At 43.6% G+C, this 21,194-nt stretch overlaps 1 protein-coding gene across 3 annotated transcripts in view; it reads right to left on the bottom strand.

The window, feature by feature from the left end:
- The window catches only part of NOX4 (NADPH oxidase 4), a 428,396-nt gene extending 415,753 nt beyond the window's left edge, over nt 1-12,643 (bottom strand). For 2 of the 3 annotated variants that reach the window (XM_082244521.1, XM_082244522.1), the window contains exons 1-2: nt 12,174-12,643; nt 5,814-5,909 (exon numbers count right to left, since the gene is read on the bottom strand). In XM_082244521.1, the coding sequence (XP_082100647.1) occupies nt 5,814-5,909; nt 12,174-12,230 (153 nt within the window). In that variant the 5' untranslated portion in view covers nt 12,231-12,643. Of the gene's footprint in view, nt 1-5,813; nt 5,910-12,173 lie in introns of those variants that run through there. The other variant, XM_082244523.1, reaches the window with a different exon arrangement.
- Between the last annotated feature and the right edge of the window lie 8,551 nt (nt 12,644-21,194).

Here is a 21,194-nt window from a genome sequence, read left to right as displayed (position 1 = left end):
GACAGGGGACCAAATTAACTTCCAGTTAGCTATCTATAATTGGGGTCCTCTTAGGATCCAGAAGAGAGAGCCTGCAATGATGGCATCACTGCTAGGGTACTGGTGGGAGGCAGCCAGTGCAGGCTCATCTCCAGTGCTGGATTACCCGGTACCAGAAATAGAGACAGGGAGAAACATAAATGGCGGACCTAGTATGAGTAATTAAGAAGATAAGTACAACAAAAAAAACTGGGTGGGATATGGGGTGGAAGGTAGGTGCAGGAAATAATTTAAGTTTTCCCCAGAGATGGGCTATAATAGTACATTTTCATAGGGATCTACACATCAGGCCAAAAAGAAGGACAACTAGGGAGGGAAGCGGAACAAAGGGATTTGGTTGCCAAGAGAGACAGGCAAGTCTCTGGGGACAGTCCAGATATTCTAAAAAAATAACACAGATGTATGATGTGAAGCACTCATATTTATGAGCCCAGTACTAAGATATATGACAGAAAAACAAAGAAATTGACAACAGATGCTCCAACCTAACATCCATTGGAGTGGTCCCCCTTCCTGGGCAGACCCTTTGGCAAATCTCCCGGTACTCACGGACACTGTTTTTCCCGAGAGACTCTGCCAGCAGCTCCACCGTCAGCTTCACTGGATCCTCTGCAGCTCAGCTCCACATCTGGTTCACTAGGCCGACTGCCTGAAACCACCTTCCTCATACTCAACAGGAGGAGAGACAGCCGTCAGCCTCCTCCTGGGACTCTGCTTCCCGCCAAAGACGCCCTGTCACATGTCCCCCCAGCTTTTATGGGTAATCCTAGAATGCATTGCAAGAATGCCCTCCCACTGGGACTCCCACAAAAGCCAATGTGTCACTGGCTGGGTTTCCTCCACTGTCCCAGGAAAGAATTTAAGTTTTCCCCAGAGATGGGCTATAATAGTACATTTTCATAGAGATCTACACATCAGGCCAAAAAGAAGGACAACTAGGGAGGGAAGAGGAACAAAGGGATTTGGTTGCCAAGAAAGACAGGCAAATGGGGACAGTCAAGGTATTCTAAAAACATAACACAGATGTATGATGTGAAGCACCCATATGTATGAGCCCAGTACTAAGATATATGACAGAAAAACAAAGAAATTGACAACAGATGCTCCAATCTAACATAACAGCATTATACCAATGTCAGTCCGATAGCTGAACAGCTGCTATTGATGTTAGGTGAGTGTCAGATAATAGCCTGACTCACTTTAGTCTCTTGGGGCTACACTGGCCACCAGCCAGCCTCGTATCCTGGATTTAATGATTATACCGCAAGCCTGACATCATGGTCTAAACACAAGGCTTCTGTAAACAAAATCTGGAAACAGGAAGAAATGTAATGTACCCTTATATAAAACAATTGCTGCCTTTTTAATCCTTATCTACAGGGCAATACCTCTTCTTAAAACTTAACTGGAGTTTCAGTTTACATCAACTTAATACATTCCAGTTGCAAAAAAACATTAATGTGAAAGTTTTACAGTTCAGAGCCACAGCTTAGGGAAAAAGCTTGTACACATCCAGAATGTTGTAGAGAAGGACCCTTGATCTCAGAGTGGAAGCAATGGTCTCTTGAGGTATTGAGGTTCAGCATGCTCCATGCTACAAGTTAGACCTATAGACTCATCATGATCCCTGCCAATTGTAGAGCCCTAGTTCTCCAATCCGAGTAAGATGCCTGGTCCTCCAACACGTGTTTTGGTTCCATCTGCTGGCCTCTGGTATGTCCTGTAGTGATATAAGGGCTGTCGGATAGAACTGTAGAAGGCAGAGGAGGACCAGGGATTCAGCACTCATCAAAGTGTGTCAGATGCAAAAGATTGTGGCAGCTGAATATCTTCAGGACAGCAAAGATAAGCAAGACGGGAAGCAGGGCATCCACGTATATAAACCTTTAGTAGGCAACATTTTTTTAAATTTTATTTAAATAGTGACAAAGTCTCTTTGGGGTAAACACTACCATAACAGAAAATACTTCCCGATGACAATCATAGAAAGGGACCCTTCTCCCACTAATGGGACAACACTGACCAGTGACCACCAATATTAAGAATGCATCTCCACTGACCACCAAGGTAAAAGAACATTTCTCCACTGATAACCAATTTAACAAGACATTTATTCACTTGCCACAAAAGAAAGGGGACATTATTCCACTGACCAATAATATAACGGGCACTGCATTGATCACCATTGTATGGGGACACGTTTCCACTGATCTCTAAAGGAGCACCTCTCCACTGACTACCAATAAAAAGTGGGATTTGTCACTGACCACTAATGTAAGAGAGCACTACATTGACTGACCACCAGGGCTGGCCCGAAACATTGTGCTGCCTGGGTCCAAGAATTAAATGCTGCCCCCCCATAAAAAAAAATCACGCCCAACAAAAGGCCACCACATCCATTATTTTATATAAATATAACCTTTAGAAAGCATTATGTATACTATTATCTTCTTCCATAACTCACCACTGGACCGGTCCACCAAACACTCACTGTGTTTCCTCAGTCCTCCTGTCACTCCTGTGTCTGCAGTGCCCACCGCCCTAGAAGATCCAGCCTGCCCTGCATGAGATGGAGTGCGCTGATGTCTGACATCATTGCGCACTCCACAATCACTCGAGGGACGTTTCCCGGAGGAGAAACTCTGCCTCCCCATTCTCATCAGTTTCTTCTATTGGCGGTAGTATGAGATGGAGAAATGCTGCCCGTAAGGCGCCGCAAAACTGATGACACACAAAACTGCTGTAAAAACAAATCTTGGGAGTCAGTTTGCTGCCCCTCTCCAAGTGCTGCCTGGGTCCAGTGGACCCAGTGGGACCCATGGTAGGGCCGGCCCTGCTGACCACCAATGTAGGGGGACATTTCTCCACAAACCAACAATGTAAGGAAGCACTTTCCCACTGACCATCAATGTAAGAGAACATTTTCCACTGACTACCAATTTAGGGAAGAACTTTTCCACTGGCCACCTATGTAAGGGTATAATACACTGAGCAGCAATGTAAAGAGGCAAGTTTTAACTGACTGCCAATATAAAGGGGCACATCACAACCGACCACCAATGTAAGGGAGCACTTCTTTACTGACCATCAATTATGGTTTGGACCTTCTCCCTTCTTCACTAACCACCAATGTAAGGAGGCATTTTTTTCAACTGACCGCTAATATACAGTAAAGGGGCACATCTCCACTGACCAATTGTGAGGGAGCATTTCTTCACTGACCATCAATAATAGTTTGACCTTTCTCAGCTGACTACCAATTTAAGGAAGCACTGCATTGAAGGACGAGGGTACTACACTGATCACCATGGTAAAGGGGTACTAAACTGACCGCTAATGAGAGAGGGCACTTCTAAACTGAATGCTGATGTAAGGAAATTCCACTGACTACCAACATAAGGGGCAATGCACTAATCATCAAAGTAAGGGTCACTTCTCCACAAATTCCCAAGGCATGGGGCACTACACTGACAACAAGGTAAGGGGCCACCTTTCCACTGACTGCCAATGTAGGGAATCACTTTCCAGTGACCACCAATGTAAGGGAGCACTCTTCCATTTACCATCAATGTAACAGAACATTTCTCCACTGACCACCAATTTAAGGAAGCACATTTCCATTGACCACCTATGTAAGGGTACAATACACTGATCACCAATGTAAAGAGACATTTATTCACTGACCATCAATGTAAGAGGGCACTTTTCTGGTTCAATCATTTATAATCCTTTAAAACAAGTAACAAGGGTGAGCAAATCTGACCCACACAGGGGGTGGAATTGACAGCATAAGTAAGAGGGCACTTTTCAACTGACTCCCAATATAAAGCGGCACATCTCTACTGACCACCGATGCAGGGAGTACTTCTTTACTGACCATACATTATGGTTTGGTATAAAAGAAATAAAAAATCAGCGCAAATATTCTAAAATCGGTGAACCATATAAAAGTACTGTATAAATAACTGTAAATACTATAAAATCTTCATCAATCTTCAATCATAAATGAATATCAAAGTGTTCATGTGCCAAATAAATATTAAAAGAGAATGATAATAGTGCAATTAAGTGATCCAAAAGTGATCAATATGGGTGAAATAAATTGCAACTGGGTGAATATTTTGTGCAAAGTGAACCACTGTGATTTAATCAGTTGCAGAGGTATAATAATTCTGATCAGTTGATGATAGAAAGAAAGAAGAAAAGAAGAAAAAAGGAATAAAAAAGAAGAGAAAATGATGACTTTTTTTTCGATCATCAACTGATCAGAATTATTATACCTCTGCAACTGATTAAATCACAGTGGTTCACTTTGCACAAGATATTCACCCAGTTGCAATTTATTTCACCCATATTGATCACTTTTGGATCACTTAATTGCACTACTATCATTCTCCTTTAATATTTATTTGGCACATGAGAACTTTGATATTTATTTATGATTGAAGATTGATGAAGATTTTATAGTATTTACAGTTATTTATACAGTACTTTTATATGGTTCACCGATTTTAGAATATTTGCGCTGATTTTTTATTTCTTTTATACCTTGTTGTATGTGGTGACACTACAAAATTAGCTGCAGATTTCTGGTGCTCCATAGATCTTCTCCCCGCTCCTCATTTCCGTCTCCTTCTCTCTATTGGTAGCGCATAGGTTTTTTCCATATTAAATTATGGTTTGGACCTTCTCCCTTATTCACTAACCACCAAGGTAAAAAAGCACTTTTCAAATGACCGCCAATATAAAGGGGCACATCTCCACTGACCATGACTGTAAGGGAGCACTAATCCTCTGTCAATAACAGTCAATAATAGTTTTTCCTTTCTCCAATAACTACCAATGTAAGGGGGCACTACATTGAATGTCAAAGTAAGAGGGCACTACACTGATCACCACTTTAAAGGGGTACTACACTGACCACCAATGTAACTGGGCACTAAAATGTTCAATGTCTTTTCTGGCCAATATCATTATTTTGTAATTTCAGACTACATGGGTGTAAAAATGTTACTGCACTTATAAAACTGGCTTTCTTTCGCCCAGCACCTTCATCTGGCATACATGCATACGTATGTCCTCACATGCAGATTTTTCCATTTTGCATTACGGATCTAAAGGCAGTGCATGTTTACGCGCTTGTGTCCATGTCTCCATTGAAAACAATACAGCTGCAGATGAGTATTTAAAAAAAAAAAAAAACACTTGTAAATGCGCGTTTGTTTTACGGATGTGGGAATGAGGCCCCAATGATTAATACTGAAAATCAGTTTGTCTTTTAAAAGGGCACGTTGTCAAAAATGAACCACCATAGGTGTTAAAGACACTCGGTAGACCTCTATTTTATTTTTTTATAAGAATTTTTTTTGGTTAAATGACTGGCTTCTCTTTTTACAAAACCCTGTTTTTTTCTGGAATGATTGGGCACAGACTGTGCGGAGATGAAGTGTAAACACAGTGGCCTTTTTTAAGTTGGCCCTAAGTGGACTATACATCCGTCCTACCTGCCCAGAGACTAATTGAAACCCCAGGGCTTTCTCATTCCACGGGCTGACTGCAGAGCAGCTCCAGTAAGGAGGCAGGGCAATCTGTCACTTCATTCATAGCCTGCCAGAGGCTTCTGCAGCTAAGCAAACGACAGCTTTTGTTCTTAGCCTGTCAGCTTTTCCACGGCAGAAGAATCATAGCATGCGTCTATCAGAGTAAGCCTGGAGTCAGTGCAAATACATCTCACAAGTCTTCCCCAAAAAAAAAAATCATCTGTGACTGCTTACCCCCAGCATCTGGTGCAAGTAATAGTACTGTGGGCTACTGTAGTACAGCGTGAACGTTTTCCAAAACAGCCAGCCATTGAGAGAAAGCCAGGAGAACTGTCAAATAAAAAATAAAAAGGATAAGAAAAGGAACTTTGTTAAAAAATAGTTTGGGCTCTCTATTCAAATAGCTAAATACAAATATAAATCATATGTATAGGAAATTTTGCTTAAAGTATACAAAAAGCTAAAACTTTTTTGAGTCGTTTTTGGATAGAATGGTTAAAACCCCCTTTGTCCTGTAGTGATATAGAGGCCAACTGGAGGAACCACACTGCTTGGCAGAGGACCAGAAAATCAACATTCCCAGAAGTGTTCGGTTCTGCAGGATCTTTAGCCAGCAGTTCCTCTTCAATTTTGCAGAGATCGGAGGCATGGGCAACAGAAGAGTATGAGTATTCCCCGTTTATGGTTTATTTTTACATTATTACATTAGTCCAGCTTGGTCCAATATAACTATGTAAATGTCATACCTGGTCGATCCCGGCAGAAGTGTTGAATTCTACAGGATCTTTAGCCAGTGGTTCCTCTTCACTTTTGCAGAGATCAGCAGCATGGGCAGCAGAAGAGTACGAGTTTTCCCTGTTTATGACTTTTTTTTTTTTACATAGTTTCATTGGTCCAGTTTGGTCCAATATAACTATGCATGTGTCAAGCCTTCCCAATCCCATTCTGTAGGATCTTTTGCAGGAGGTTCCTCTTCACTTTTGCAGAGTTTGGGGGCATGGGTAGCTGAAGATTTTGAATACTCCCTGTGTATGGATTTTTTTACATGGTTACATTGGTCCAGCTTGGACCAATATAATTATGCATGTGCCATAACTTGTCAATCCACGTGGCAGTGTCAAATTTTGTGGGATCTTTAGCCAGTGGTTCCTCTAGTCTTCACTCTAGCAGAGATCGGTGGCACGTGCAGCAGAAGAGTATGAGTATTCTGTGTTAATGACTTTTTTTTTTAATTAATTTTATTGGTCCAGCTTGAAACCAATGTAAATATGCATGTGCCATACCTGACCGATCCCTGTGGAAGTGTCAAATTCTGTGGGACCTTTAGCCAGTGGTTCCTATTTTCTTTTACAGAGATCAGTGGCATGTGCAGCAGAAGAGTTTAAAATATAACTAAAGGCAACACTTTTTATTTTGTTTTAGATGGAGTGGAGAGAGATTAGAACCCCTGTCAGTTTTGATTGCTGTCTTTGCCTCCGTTAGGCTCCATGTACACGGGACGCTGGAAATGGCCGTTTAGGAGCAGTTGGGCGTTTTTTTCAGAAGCCCCTGAACGCAGCTCCATGTTATCTTATCTGTCCATGTACACATGGTCGTTTACAGTCATTTGCAGGCAGTTGCGTTCAGGGACTTTTTTTAGAACGCAATTATTTGCGTTCGAATGTGTGTTTCCCAGCGTTTCAAACGCACAAACGCGTCCGAACGCATGCGAACGCGATGACCCGCGTTTAGCGTTCACGTTTTTCCATTTTAAAGGGGAATAATTTTTTTGACCTCTAGGAACGGTTCTAAGCGCAAACGCCCGCAAACGCCCGCTAAACGCGGGTGCAAACGCAACCGAACGGACGTTTCAAACGTCTTAAAAATTCCAGCATTCAAAGGGACTTTTAACAACGTCCCGTGTACATGGAGCCTTAAGGAGATTCCCCCTCTATATTTGTCCTGTTTACCATTATCATTGAAAGCGAAAGTAAAAAAAAATCCCAAATTTTGGGTTCTCCCTTGAAATGTAGTAGAGGGGGAATCGTCCAATGAAGACACCAATGGCGGCTGATGCATATGGAGTGCAGGGGCGCTGCCCCCCCTATCCATGCGTCCAGCCCCCTAATCTACATGTGGGGCGCCGGACGCATGGACTTCAATGGGGCTTTTTTTTTTTTTTTTTTTTTTTAGCCATGTGATTAGAGCCAGAGGTCTAATAGGATAAAAAAAAGGGTGGGCTCGGGGCGCAGAGCACTTCGCCCCGAGCCCACCCAGTTGTGTGACAATAGCGAATGAAAATTCGCTATTGTCAGACGGATCCTCCTCCTGACCAATCAGGAAGCGGGTTCTGAGACCTGTATCCCGATTGGCAGAAAGGAGAAGCCATGCCATTGGGAATGGAGGAGGAGACGCAGAAGACGGGGAAGAAGACGCCGCCGCCGTTCGCCTGCTGCAGATGGGTGAGTGAGCCGAGGGGGTCCTGTACTGTCATGTCATGCTATGCTGTGGGTCCTGTACAGTAATGCTGTGTGTACTGTGTGCGACCTGGTGTGGTCCGGGGGGGAGTTGTATGGTGCGGTCTGTCTGCCTCCACCCCGGCCCATGGAGCACCAGCTGCCACTGGAATACACTAGTTCAGGTGACCTGGGGGTACTCAAGGAGTTCTCTTAATTTGCAGGGATTTCCTCACACTTCCTGCTTGGCTATGGGACAAGAAGTGAAGGGAAATCTCCGCAATGGGAAACAGATAGCAAAAAAAAAAAGGTTACAACCCTCCCTTACTCTATCCAAAATGAAAAAAAAAAAAAAACGTTTTGCCTATAGTTTTACTTTAGGATTTCCATGTCTACGGCTTTTTTTTTTACATAGTTTCATTGGTCCAGCTTCGACCAATGTAACCATGCATATGTCATACCTAGTCGATCCCTGTGGAAGTGTCAAATTCTGTGGGATCTCTAACCAGTGGTTCCTCTTCACTTTTGCAGGGACTGGCAGCATTGGCAGCAGAAGAGTTTGATTATTCCATGTTAATGGCTTTTTTTTTTTTTATAATAATCATATGTACATCCAGCTTGGACCTATGTAACCATGCATATGTCATATCTAGTCGATCCCTGTGGAAGTGCCAAGTTCTACAGGATCTTTAGCCAGTGGTTCCTCTTCACTTTTTCAGAGATCAATAGCATGGGCAGCAGAAGAGCATGAGTATTCAATATTTATGACTTTTTTTAACATAGTTTCATTGGTCCAGCTTGGTCCAATATTACTACCGTATGTATGTGCCAAGCCTAACCGTTCCCTGTTGAAGTGTCAAATTCTGTAGGATCTTTAGCAGGAGTTCCTCTTCACTTTTGCAGAGATTGGCGGCATGGGCAGCAGAAGAGTTTGAATACTCCCAGTGTATGGATTTTTTTACATAGTTACATTGGTCCAGCTTGGACCAAAACAACTATTGATGTGCCATAACTGGTCAATCCCTGTAGCAGTGTCAAATTTTGCAGGATCTTTAGCCAGTGGTTCCTCTTCAGTCTTGCAGAGATCGGTGGCACGTGCCATAATATGTGCAATAATCATAATTACATTGCTCCAGCTTGGACCCATGTAACCATGCATATGTCATATCTAGTCGATCCCTGTGGAAGTGCCAAGTTCTACAGCAGGGATGTGCAAACTGTGGCCCTCCAGCTGTTGCAAAACTACAAGTCCCATCATGCCGCTGCCTCTGGGTGTCATGCTTGTGGCTGTCATAGTCTTGCTATGTCTCATAGGACTTGTAGTTCTGCAACATCTGGAGGGCTACAGTTTGCATATCCCTGTTCTACAGGATCTTTAGCCAGTGGTTCCTCTTCATGTCTGCAGAGATCAACAGCATGGGCAGCAGAAGAGCATGAGTTTTCCATGTTTCTGTCTTTTTTTACAAAATTACATAGGTCCGTGCAGATCGGACAACCTCATGTGTGCACTAAGCAGCAGGACAGGCACCCTGAAAGCCAATGGTAATCACTATAGTAGCAGTGCCTACTACATTGATTTCCAGCTTCCAGAGGTGAGGGACTTGAGTCACAGGACCAGTTTGAGGACTTGAGACTTGCTTGACTAAAATTAATAAAAGACTCGACTTGACTTTGACTTGGTAGTCATGACTTGAGACTTGACTTTGACTTGAGACATATGACTCGAAATGACTTTACTTTTTTTTAAGTTATTAAATATTTGCATTTTCTCGAGATGTGTTTAAGCAAAATGAATGTGCCTGCTATGTCTCTGACACCACAGTCACTTCAAACCCCTTAGGGCTCTTTCACACGGGCGTTCCGTACGTCCGTAAATCACCCCATCCGTTTGCGGGTGATATACGGACATAATGAATGTCTATGGGATTGCGGATGTCAGCGGATGACCAACCGCTGACATCCGATTTTTGTCCTTTCAGTTCTGTTCCGTTTTTTTGGAATGGAACAGAACCCTATTTTTGTTCCGTTTAAAAAACGGAACGGATGCAAAATCGGATGTCAGCGGTGTCATCCGCTGACATCCGCAATGCCTATAAACATACATTATGTCCGTATAGTATATTATCCGCAAACGGATGGGATGATATGTGGACATGTGGACCGGATGACACAAGTGTCATCCGTGTCCGTAAAAAAAAAAAAAGTGCCGGAGCGGATCGCAATACGGTCCGCTCCGTGTGAAAGAGCCCTCAGTGTGTTCTGATTTTTAGGACACTGGCTGTTTAACAATGGAAATACTTAACATTTTTTAGTGACTGTGGTGTTGAAACCTGACCGGACGAAGGATTTTGAACTGTTTGGGCATTTAAAGTGTTTCTTTAACCACTTCAATACCGGGCACTTTCACCCCCTTCCTGCCCAGGCCAATTTTCCCCTTTTAGCGCTGTCGCATTTTGAATGACAATTGCGCGGTCATGCAACACTGTACCTACGCAAAATTTATGTCATTTTCCCACCACAAATAGAGCTTTCTTTTGGTGGTATTTGATCACCTCTGGGTTTTTTCCTTTTTGCTAAACAAATAAAAAAAGACCGAAAAGTTTGAAAAAAAAAAAAAAGTTTTTTTGTTTGTTATACAATTTTGTAAATAAATACGTTTTTTCCTGCACTGATGAGACTGCACTGACAGGCACTGATGAGGAGGCACTGATGGGGTGGCACTGATGGGGTGGCAGTGATAGGCACTGATATGTGGCACTGATAGGTAGCACAGATATACAGCATTGGTGGGCACTGATAGGCGGCACTGCTGGGCACTGATAGGCGGCATTGATGGGCACTGATAGGTGGCACTGACGGGCACTGATAGGTGGCACTGATGGGCACTAATGGGCACTGATAGGCGGCACTGGTGGGCACTGATGGGCACTGATAGGCGGCACTGATCGGCACTGACGGGCAGCACTGATGGGCACTAATGGGCACTGATAGGCGGCACTGGTGAGCAATAATGGGAACTGGTGGGCGACACTGAAAGATGGCAATGATGGGCACTGGTGGGCAGCACTGATAGGGAGGGCACTGGTGGGCAGCACTGATGGGGAGGGCAATGGGGGGCTCCCTGAGCCCTGATTGCCATCCCTGGTGGCCATAGTGGGCATCCCTGGGGTCATAGGTGGGCATCCCTGGGGTCATGGGTGGGCATCCCTGGTGGTTCTAGTGGCACCCCCCCCCCGAGGGTCTGCACTGGTAATCAATGATCTGATTACCAGTGCCGACCCCCCCCCTGTCAGGGACGAACTAAGGAAAGCTGATCAACGGCTCTTCCTGTTAACTAACTAGCTGGTCACATGGTAAAGAGCTACGTCAGTAGGCTCTTTACCGAGATCGGAGATGCAGGGTGTCAAGCTGACACCTCACATCACCGATCGCCGCTCTGCGCGCCCCCGGGGGGCGCACAGAGCTGTATTATCCTGCCACCGTCATATGACGTCCGGTCAGGATAATACAACCACAATCCCGCCGTCAATCTGCTATAGGGCGGGCGGAAAGTGGTTAATATGCCAAGAAAAAAAGCACTATTCAGTTTTGTTAATGTTGAAAATAAAACAAAACCTTTCCTGACCACTGACTGTTAACTGATTTAAAGGTGAAAATTGGGGTAGATCAGTATTTTGACTTGATTTGTGACTTGACCAAAATAAATGACTTGACTTCTAGCAGGGACTCGACTTGACTTGCTTGCTTTTCGCCACAGTAACTTGGGACTTGCTTGAGACTTGAAGGTTAAGACTTGAGACTTGCTTGTGACTTGCACATGTGTGACTTACTCCCATGTCTGCCAGCTTCTACAGGGATCTTACAGCTATGGCAAATGTATAGTTACTCTACATCAGTCCAAACTTGTCCAATATAACTATGCAAAAAAGAATCCATTCCTGGAATTCAGCTTTAACACAACATAATAGTGTAAAGGGGGAAATAAAGAAACATGCAGAAAAAAAAGTTGATAAAAAGAAATCCCAGCACCAAATCCACAATCCCCGAAAGCATCCCTTAGGGAGTCAGCAGGAAACTAAGCGGTAACAGCGGAGATTAGATTGCTGTATTTCGAGAAATGTTTGCCAGCAGAAGATTACAAAGTAGAAATGGATCTCACCAGAAAGAGATGCTTTAATCCTTCATTGGACAGCCAGCTGTGACAAGGTAAAGCCATCTTGATGTTGAGCTGCTGAAGCGCAGGCACTCCACAAAGGTCAATGTACTACCTCCAGCAGTCCAGAGCTTCCTGTCCTCTCCTCAATGCTCTTCATGACTATATAGTCTCAGCACACCCTACTAACTCATCATCATCCTAAAGGCTCTGTGTGGTTAATGATCTGAGACAGCCTGCCCAGGGTCAGGATTTGGTGATTGTACACGAGAGTCGCAAATCTTTCCTAGGAGCTCTCTGATCAGCAGAGGGAAAAACTTTTTTTCCAAACTTTTTCAAAGTCTTCTAAAGTTCTGTAGCTGGTGACAGTTACCATGTGTGTTTCATTGCCTTCCTGCGCTCAATGGTTCACACAGCTTTAAATGCTAACAGACACATTATGCATGAGTTCATTCCATATCTGTAGATTCCTGTCGCTTTTCCTTTCTGAGATTCTCTAACAAAGAGGGATTAGGAGAGGGGGGCTGCCAGCTACAGTGGCCCCGAGGGCTCAGTTTTTTTGCAGATGTTTGCATTCTTCCTAGCTTAAAAAAGGCTCAATTGTTAAAGAAAGTGAGTATTAATTGTAGTATGCTGTAAGGACACAATAAAGATTTCTGGAATAGCTTGATGATGAATATTGAGATTTAATACATTTTGTACATCAAGGTTCAAAGGTCATTGGGTCAGTTTTTTTTTTTTTCTTTTTTTAGCTGTTGATCAAAAGTAATAATTATTATAAATTACAATACTGATTATTCTTTTTTTTTTTTTTTTTTTTTTTTCATTCATTTTTTGTTTTTAATTTTAATACAGTGTATGTAATGTCATATTGGTTTCGTTTATGGTAGCAGTGTCAAACTCCATTTCATCATGGGCCGCAACAGCATTATGTTTGCCCTCAAAGGGCCGGTTGTATCTGTAAGGGTCCTTTCACACGGGCGATCCGATCCGCCTGTCAGTTTTTCAGGTGGACCTGATCGGATGCTCCATGCATCCCTATGGGGCAGCGGATGTCAGCGGTGACATCTCCACTGACACCCGCTGCTCTCCGATCCGATCCTGTCCGTGAAATCCGGATGGATGGAAACCTTATTTTCCATCCGTTTGGCGGATCGGATCGAATGAGAACGGACAGGCGGTCCGTTCTCATCCGATCTAACCATAGAGGAGAGCGGGGATCTGACAGCTCCATCTGCACACACAGAGTGGAGACAGAGCTGTCATCCGCCTCCTCAGCAGGGATCGGCGGATCGATCCCCCGCTGAGCAGAACGGACCTTGTCGGACGGTGCGCTGCGTGAAAGGACCCTTAGACTAGATGTCCAGAGCTGAACACCCCCCCCCCCCTTTACATCAGATGTCAAGAGCCCCCACATTATCAGAAGTCAAGATTCCCCCAACCTCCCTTACATCACTGTGCACCCTCCTTACCTTGTGCTGCTGCTGAAAAGAAGCTGGGGGCGGTCCTGGGAACCAGAAAGTGCAGGGTTTGCAGGAGGAAGACCAGAGGAAGGCTGGAGTCAGCTACTGGAGACGGTTGAATACTAAGAGTGGGGGAGCAGAGATGAGGGGGTACTGCGACTGCACAGAGAGGTACAGGATCTGCAGGAGTAGTTTTGTCCTCCTCTCTGCTGCCGACTGCTGAGACAGGGGGAGGGCACAGAGACGAGCCTCTATGAGGCTGCACGAAGAAGCACAGGATCTGGAGAAGAGGTTCTGCCCTCCTTTCTGCTGATGACTGCTGAGACAATGTGGGGGTGGAGGCGAGGGTAATGCTGCAGCTGCAGGAGAGGTGCAAGGGCCACATGAAATGGCTCAGCATTCAGCCTGTGGGCCTTGTGTTGACACACATGGTTTATGGTCTCCTTTTTTTTTCCAAATAGCTAAAATAAATAAAAAATAAATAAAAAATGAAAACATGTTTTTAATTAATTTTATACATGCCTTATTATTTGTGTAACTATTTTTAGCCATAAAAAAGAAAGACTATAAATGAAACCAATATAGCATTACATATTATACAACAAAAAAGAAAAACATTAAGAAATTATTAAAAAATAACCACTTGCCGACTTTTCCTGCGGGCGGGCGGCACAGGCAGGCTGGATCACATACATGTATGTCATCAATTTTATTTAATTGCTTAATTTTGAAACAAATTGTCAAAAAAAGTTACAACTTCAAAAAACTCACAATGCCTCTTACTAAATACCTCCACTTTCCAAAAAGGGGTCATTTGGGTGATATTTGTACTGTCCTTGCATTTCTGGGTTCAAGAAATTAGATAGGCCGCCAGTACATCAGAACTGATCAATTTTTAAATACAGTATATAGACCAGGGATATGCAAACTGTGGCCCTCCAGCTGTTGTAAAAATACAATTCCCATCATGCCTCTTGCCTCTGGGTGTCATGCTTGTGGCTGTCAGAGTCTTGCTATGCCTCATGGGACTTGTAGGTCTACAACATCTGGAGGGCCACAGTTTGCATATCCCTGATATAGACCATAGTCTATATACTTAAATAAAAAAAAAAAACAATTGCAGCGCTCAGCGATCAACTAATTAAACATGATTAAAGAGTCCAATATAAGCCGGAAAAAAAAAAAATGAATGAATGAAATAAAATGTCAGCAAAAACAGGTAAAGTGTCCCAGTGCAAAGATCATAAAGTGTTTTATCACTCGTGAACATTGTCCTCCACCATTTATATTGGACTCTTTAATCATGTTTAACCACCCCCCATCTGCGCTACAGCCTATATACGGCTGCAGCGCGGACTCAAATTTTCGGGAGGCCGTTTTTAAACGGCCTCCCAGTGACACGCCCCAGCGCGCTCCCGCGAGCACGCTGCAGGGAAAATCTGTGTCGGCCGTGTCCAAGGGACAATCACAGCGGCCATTCACCACGTGATCTGGCCGTCCAATGAGCGATGATCTCATATGTAAACATATGAGATCATCTCTCATCGCCGGCGCTCCTTCCTCACACGGAGCCTGCAGTGTGAGGAAGGAGGGGGAGCCTCACAGCACTGGGGACACAGGAGAATGTAATCAGGGCACCGATCACCAGTGCCCTGATTACACAAGGTAAAAACACACACACAGTGCCCCCCCATCAGTGCCCACAGTGCCCGCCATCAGTGCCCCCCATCAATGCCCACAATCAGTGCCCATAGTGCTGCTAGTCAGTTCCCATCAGTGCCTGCTCATCTAGGCACTGATGAGCACTGACTGGCAGCACTATGGGCACTGAGTGTGGGCACTGATGGTGCTGCCCATCAGTGCCGCTCATCAGTGCCACCCATCAGTGTCCAGTGCCATCCGCCAGTGCCCATCAGTGCCGCCTATCAGTGCCCATCAGTGCCGCCTCTCAGTGCCGCCTCTCAGTGCCCAGCAGTGCCACCTGTCAGTGCCCAGCAGTGCCACCTCTCAGTGCCCAGCAGTGCGGCCTATCAGTGCCCAGCAGTGCCGCCTATCAGTGCCCAGCAGTGCCGCCTATCAGTGCTCATCAGTGCCGCCTCTCAGTGCCGCCTATCAGTGCTCATCAGTGCGGCATATTAGTACCTCCTCATCAGTGCCCATAAGTGCCACCTCATCAGTGCCCATAAGTGCCACCTCATCAGTGCCCATCAGTGCAGCCTATCAGTGCCCATCAGTGCCGCCTCATCAGCGCACATCAGTGAAGGAGAAAAATTTATTTTCAAAATTTACTCGCAGAAAATAAGAAAAACTTTTTTTTTTTTTCAAAATTTTTTGTCTTTATTCTTTTTTTTTGTAAAAAATAAAAAACCCAGAGATGATTAAATACCACCAAAAGAAAGCTCTATTTGTGTGAAAAAAATGATAAAAATTTCAAATGGGTACAGTGTAGCATGACCGCGCAATTGTCATTCAAAGTGTGAGAGCGCTGAAAGCTGAAAATTGGCCTGGATGGGAAGGGTGTTTAAGTGCACAGAAGGCAAGTGGTTAATTAGTTGATCACTGAGCGCAGCGATTGTTTTTTTTTTATGCATGTTTTTGGGTGTATGTATATTTTGCACTATTTTGTAAGCAGCTCCATATTTCATACCTACTCTATTTTTTTCTAGAGCGCTGACATTTAATTTACAAGATTTGCACATAGTCTATATACTGTATTTAACTTTCACACACTTATTGTTCATTTTTTTTTTTTAACCAAAGATATGCAGCAGAATACATTCTGGCCTACATTTATGAAGAAATGTGATTTTATTGTTTTATATTGGAAAGTGGTAAATATCCGTTTTTTCGAAATGCTTGGTCTTTTTTGTTTAGATTGCAAAAAAAAAAAAAAAAACAGTGGTGATCATTTACCACCAAAAGAAAGCTCTATTTGTGAGAAAAAAAATAATCAAAATGTAATTTGCGTACAGTGCTACATGACCGCACAATTGTCAGTTAAAGTAGCAGAGTGCCAAATAGCAAAAAAAAAAAATGCCCTGGTCGTGAAGGGGGTAAAACCATCTGGAACTCAAGTGGTTAAAGGAGTAGTAAGGCCAAAGCTCTTTCATCCATACTTCTCCTTAGATAACAGGCGTGCACTTAGTTCTACATCCCGGTGAAGTAGAATCAGCCGACAGCGGGCTAAAGTCCGCAGTTGGCTGATGTCACAGAGCTGGTCCAGGCTCTGCAGGGATCCCGACAATTATGTTGGGATCCACCCAGTTGCCTGACTGGCGCTGATGAGAGACTGAGCAAGCCACTCCCACCACCAGTGAGTGCTGGAGGGGAAGAGTAGAGAGCTGGTGGCTGACAGTTACTGCTCTGTGCTCAGAGTGCGGCCAGAGACTGATCGCTCATTTCTCAGTGTAGAGGTGACGATGGACATGAAGAGTCCTGATGGATGACATCATTTGGTCTAGGCCAGAAACCACGAAGCACTTAAATAAATGTAAAAAGAAGATTAAAACAAGTAAATACAATATGCTTTCCTATCTATTTACTATGGTTGGTAGCATAAGGATTAAAAATGGGTAATGCTGATTGGGAGTTTAGTGCTGGTTTAATTATATCTGACCTAACAGTTTAAGAAAAAAACCCTGGCTTAATGACCTTTGGCCTTTCTATACAAGGTCCTCTGCTTAAAGGAGAAGTTTGCCATTCTTTCCCTATGGATCACAGGAGTGCACTTAGTTCTGCACTCCTGTGACCCAAATTCAGTCGACAGCGGGCTAAACCGCAATGTCAACTGATGTCACAGAGCAGGTCCAGGCTCTTCAGGGATCCTGACAATAATGTTGGGATCCACCCAGATGCCTGACCAACAGCTTCTTTAGACTCTCAGCATGCGCTTCAATGAGCGCTGGAGGGGCAGAGCAGAGAGCCGGTGACTGACAGTCACTGAAGACCAGGAACTGAGCGATCAGCGGTCTTCGATCGCTTAGTTATTGGTCTTAGAGGCAGCAGGGAGACAAATGCAGCATCAGATCAATGCTGCATTCACCTAGGTGAGTAAGATTGATTTTTTTTTTTGGAAACCCAAAATTCTCTTTTAAATATAGAGGGACAAATCCTAAACATGTAATGTTCTTAAAGCTACAGTAGCTGGTTATCGTGATTTCCAGGGACATCCCCAGGCTTTGGAAATTTGGTCTTGGGAATTGTATCCATTAACCGCTTCCCGACCGCCCGCCGCCAGTTTACTGCGGCAGTGTGGTCCTCCTGCGCGAAATGACGTAGACCTACGTCGGTCGGCCGCCTGCAGCTAGGTGGCCTGCGCGTGCCCCAGGCTTCGCGCTCCCGCCCCCACTTGGCAGCAGGGACTTGGATACATGGGGCAGGCGGCTCCATTTGCCACCTGACACCTGCGATCGTTCCCCACTGAGAGAGAAGAACGGTCGGCTGTTGTAAACACAGCTGACCGTTCTTCTCTCTGGAATGATCATAGAGCCCCTGTGATCCTTCTATATAGGATCACATCTTTCTAAGGTCATTTCAGAACCCCCCCCCCCCCCACAGTTAGAATCACTCCCCTAGGCTACCTTTTAACCCCTTGATCCCCCACAGTGTTTACCCCTTCCCTGCCAGTGTCATTATTACAGTAACAGTGCATATTTATAGCACTGATTACTGTAGTAATGTCACTGGTACCCCCAAAAGTTTCAAAAATGTAAGTTAGGGGTCCGATCTGTCCGCTGCAATGTCGCAGTCCCGCTAAAAATCGCAGATCGCCGCCATTACTAGTAAAAAAAAAAACAATAAAAATGACATAAATCTTTCCCGTAGTTAATAGACGTGATAACTTTTGCGCAAACCACTCAAAATACGCTTATTGCGATTTTTTTTTAACAAAAATATGTAGCAGAAAACAAATTGGCCTAAAATGTTAAAAAATTTTGATTTTTACATTTTTTTTGTTTGAGAATGTTATATAGCAGAAAGTGAAAAATATCGTTTTTTTTTTTTTTCCAGAATTGTCGCTCTTTTTTTATTTATAGCACAAAAAAATCGCACAGGTAATCAAATACCACCAAAAGAAAGCTCTATTTGTGGGAAAAAAAAGGACATCAATTTTATTTTTTGTACAGTGTTGCACGACCGGGCAATTGTGTGTTAAAATAACGCAGTGCCGAATCGCAAAAGAGGACCTGGTCATTAAGGGGGTAAATCTTCCGGTCCAGAAGTGGTTAAATGACCCTTTTTTTTGAATCTTGATCAATTTTACAATAAAATCCTGGAGTGCTGTGAAATCTAAATTATTTTAAAAACAAGTTTGTGGTCAAGAAATCTTTTCAAAACGAATAACTGATTGTACATAGTAGGCAACCTAAGGAATGTACCTAATATAAATGTTTTCAAAGCACCAGTCAGGACCCCCAAAAACAGAACTTGGGGAAGAGAAGGCATGCTCTTATCCCACCCAACAACAAAATGATGTTACTTGCATAGGCATGCGCAGCCTATTAAATTAGGGTGTGCACCCCAAAGCTCAAACACACGTGTTTGTGTGTGTCTACATATATATGACCCCAGTACATTTACCTCCCTGCCGGCACATTGAAAGGCAAGTGCCTAAAGACTTCTCTTATGGCAGAGCCAGTAAGAGAGAGATTTTTCCCATCTTCCCACCAGCACAAAAAGTGATAATGTTAATGTACATGGGGTGATTAGGGTGTGCCCAGGCACACCTGGCACACCCTGTGCGCACACCTATGGTTACTTGGGAGTAGATATAGGGGTGTATTCCTCTATGTAAATACTCATTTTCAAAAATTGTTGACATATGAGAGAGATTCCTTGATACCAATTACTTCTGCCCCCTTCTTCTCTGTAAGATATGACTCCAACCATTGGGCACTGGTGTATATGGCTCCAACAATGGCGTATTGAATAATGGATATGTCCGGTGTCCTTATGTGTGGCTGCGGTCCTTTTAAAATGGTTTTAATTTATAAGTGTTTTTTTTTGAGATGGTAAGATATCTTATGGCACTGAAAAAGTTTAATATTTGCTACATATATATTCATTTAAAATATATGCACCAGGAAGATTCACCTGCAACAATTAATTACCAAGCTGGGTTGATCTCTCTGTAGTTATAAATTATTTTTATGAATTTCTTTGGTCGATTTATAAAAAAGAAAAAAATGTGAGTCTTATTGTAACTTTTGTCCACTTTTGCACTTGGCTCCTCATTAGAGCAGTCGTCATGCCTACAGCTACAGCCTGCTAATTGGAGGGTTATATCATTTGCAGGTAATGATGTCTACATTTAGAGGTCTTTACATGCCACAGAGATTCTATTGATCGTGAATAGTTATGGCTGCAGCCTCTAGCGTTACAAAACATCGCCTTTTATCACACAGGAAGTTTGGTCACATGACCTGTCTGGTGGTCTCTTTGAACAGGGAGATGGTGCTAACACTTGTCACATCTTCCGCACTTAGATCTCTGTGTGAATCTTCCTTTGGTTACCTTGTGGTGTGAAAAACTAATTCCAGCTGGACATGCCAGTTGCAGTGTGTGAAGAAGAAATGAGGCAAACATACACATTTCAGTAATAGCCGTAATTATTTGCTGAGCAAGCACAAAGTCTGAAAAGTGTTAAACGTACTGAGCATTTATTCAACTTACTGATATAGGAGAGAGGGATACCAGGCTATTGCCCCAAAATATTTAAAGCCTAACTCTGGGTAGTGATAAAATAGTTAACCGGTTGCCGACCGCCACACGACTATATACTGCGGCGGTCAGCCCCGGCCAGGCAGAGTGACGTAGGGGTACGTCAATTGCCTGTCACTTCCTTGTGAGCCAATAGCGGGCGCGCGCCCACCGCGGCTCGTTCACAGGGAAGTTAGTGCGTGTGACCGGCGGACCCGATGTCCGCTGGTCACTCGCTGATTGTCGGTACAGAGGGAGAAAGTCAGGCAGCTGATGTAAACAAGCCGCCTGTCATTCTCCCCTGTGTAGAAACAGTGATCAGACGGTTCTACTATGTAGGACCGTTGATCACTGTTCCTACACTAGTAGCCACAGCCAATCACAGTAGAAAGCACGCCCCTAGGGACACACTTAACCCCTCCCTCCCCAATAAAGTTAACCTCTTCCCTGCCAGTGTCATTTTGCAGTAACAGTGTATATATATAGCATTGATTACTGTAGTAATGTCACTGGTAACCCCAAAAGTGTCAAAAATGTCAGTCAAGGGTCCGATCTGTCCGCCGCAATGTCGCAGTACCGCAAAAAAATCGCAGATTGCCGCCATTACGCGTTAAAAAAAAAACACCAAAAATGACAGAAATCTTTCCCTTAGTTAGTAAACGCAATAACTTTTGCACAAACCAATCAAAATAAGCTTTTTGCAATTTTTTTTACCAAACATATGTAGCAGAAAACAAATTGGCCAAAAATGTTAAAAAATTTTGATTTTTACATTTTTTTGGGGGGAATTTCATATAAAAAAATGTGAAAAATATTGTTATTTTTGCAAAATTTACGCTCTTTTTTTGTTTATAGCGCAAAAAGT

Source organism: Pelophylax lessonae (assembly GCF_965119305.1).
Source record: "Pelophylax lessonae genome assembly, chromosome: 2".
NCBI lineage: Eukaryota > Metazoa > Chordata > Amphibia > Anura > Ranidae > Pelophylax > Pelophylax lessonae.
Note: the sequence above shows the minus strand (reverse complement) of the source record. Positions and strands in the feature narration are given on the sequence as shown.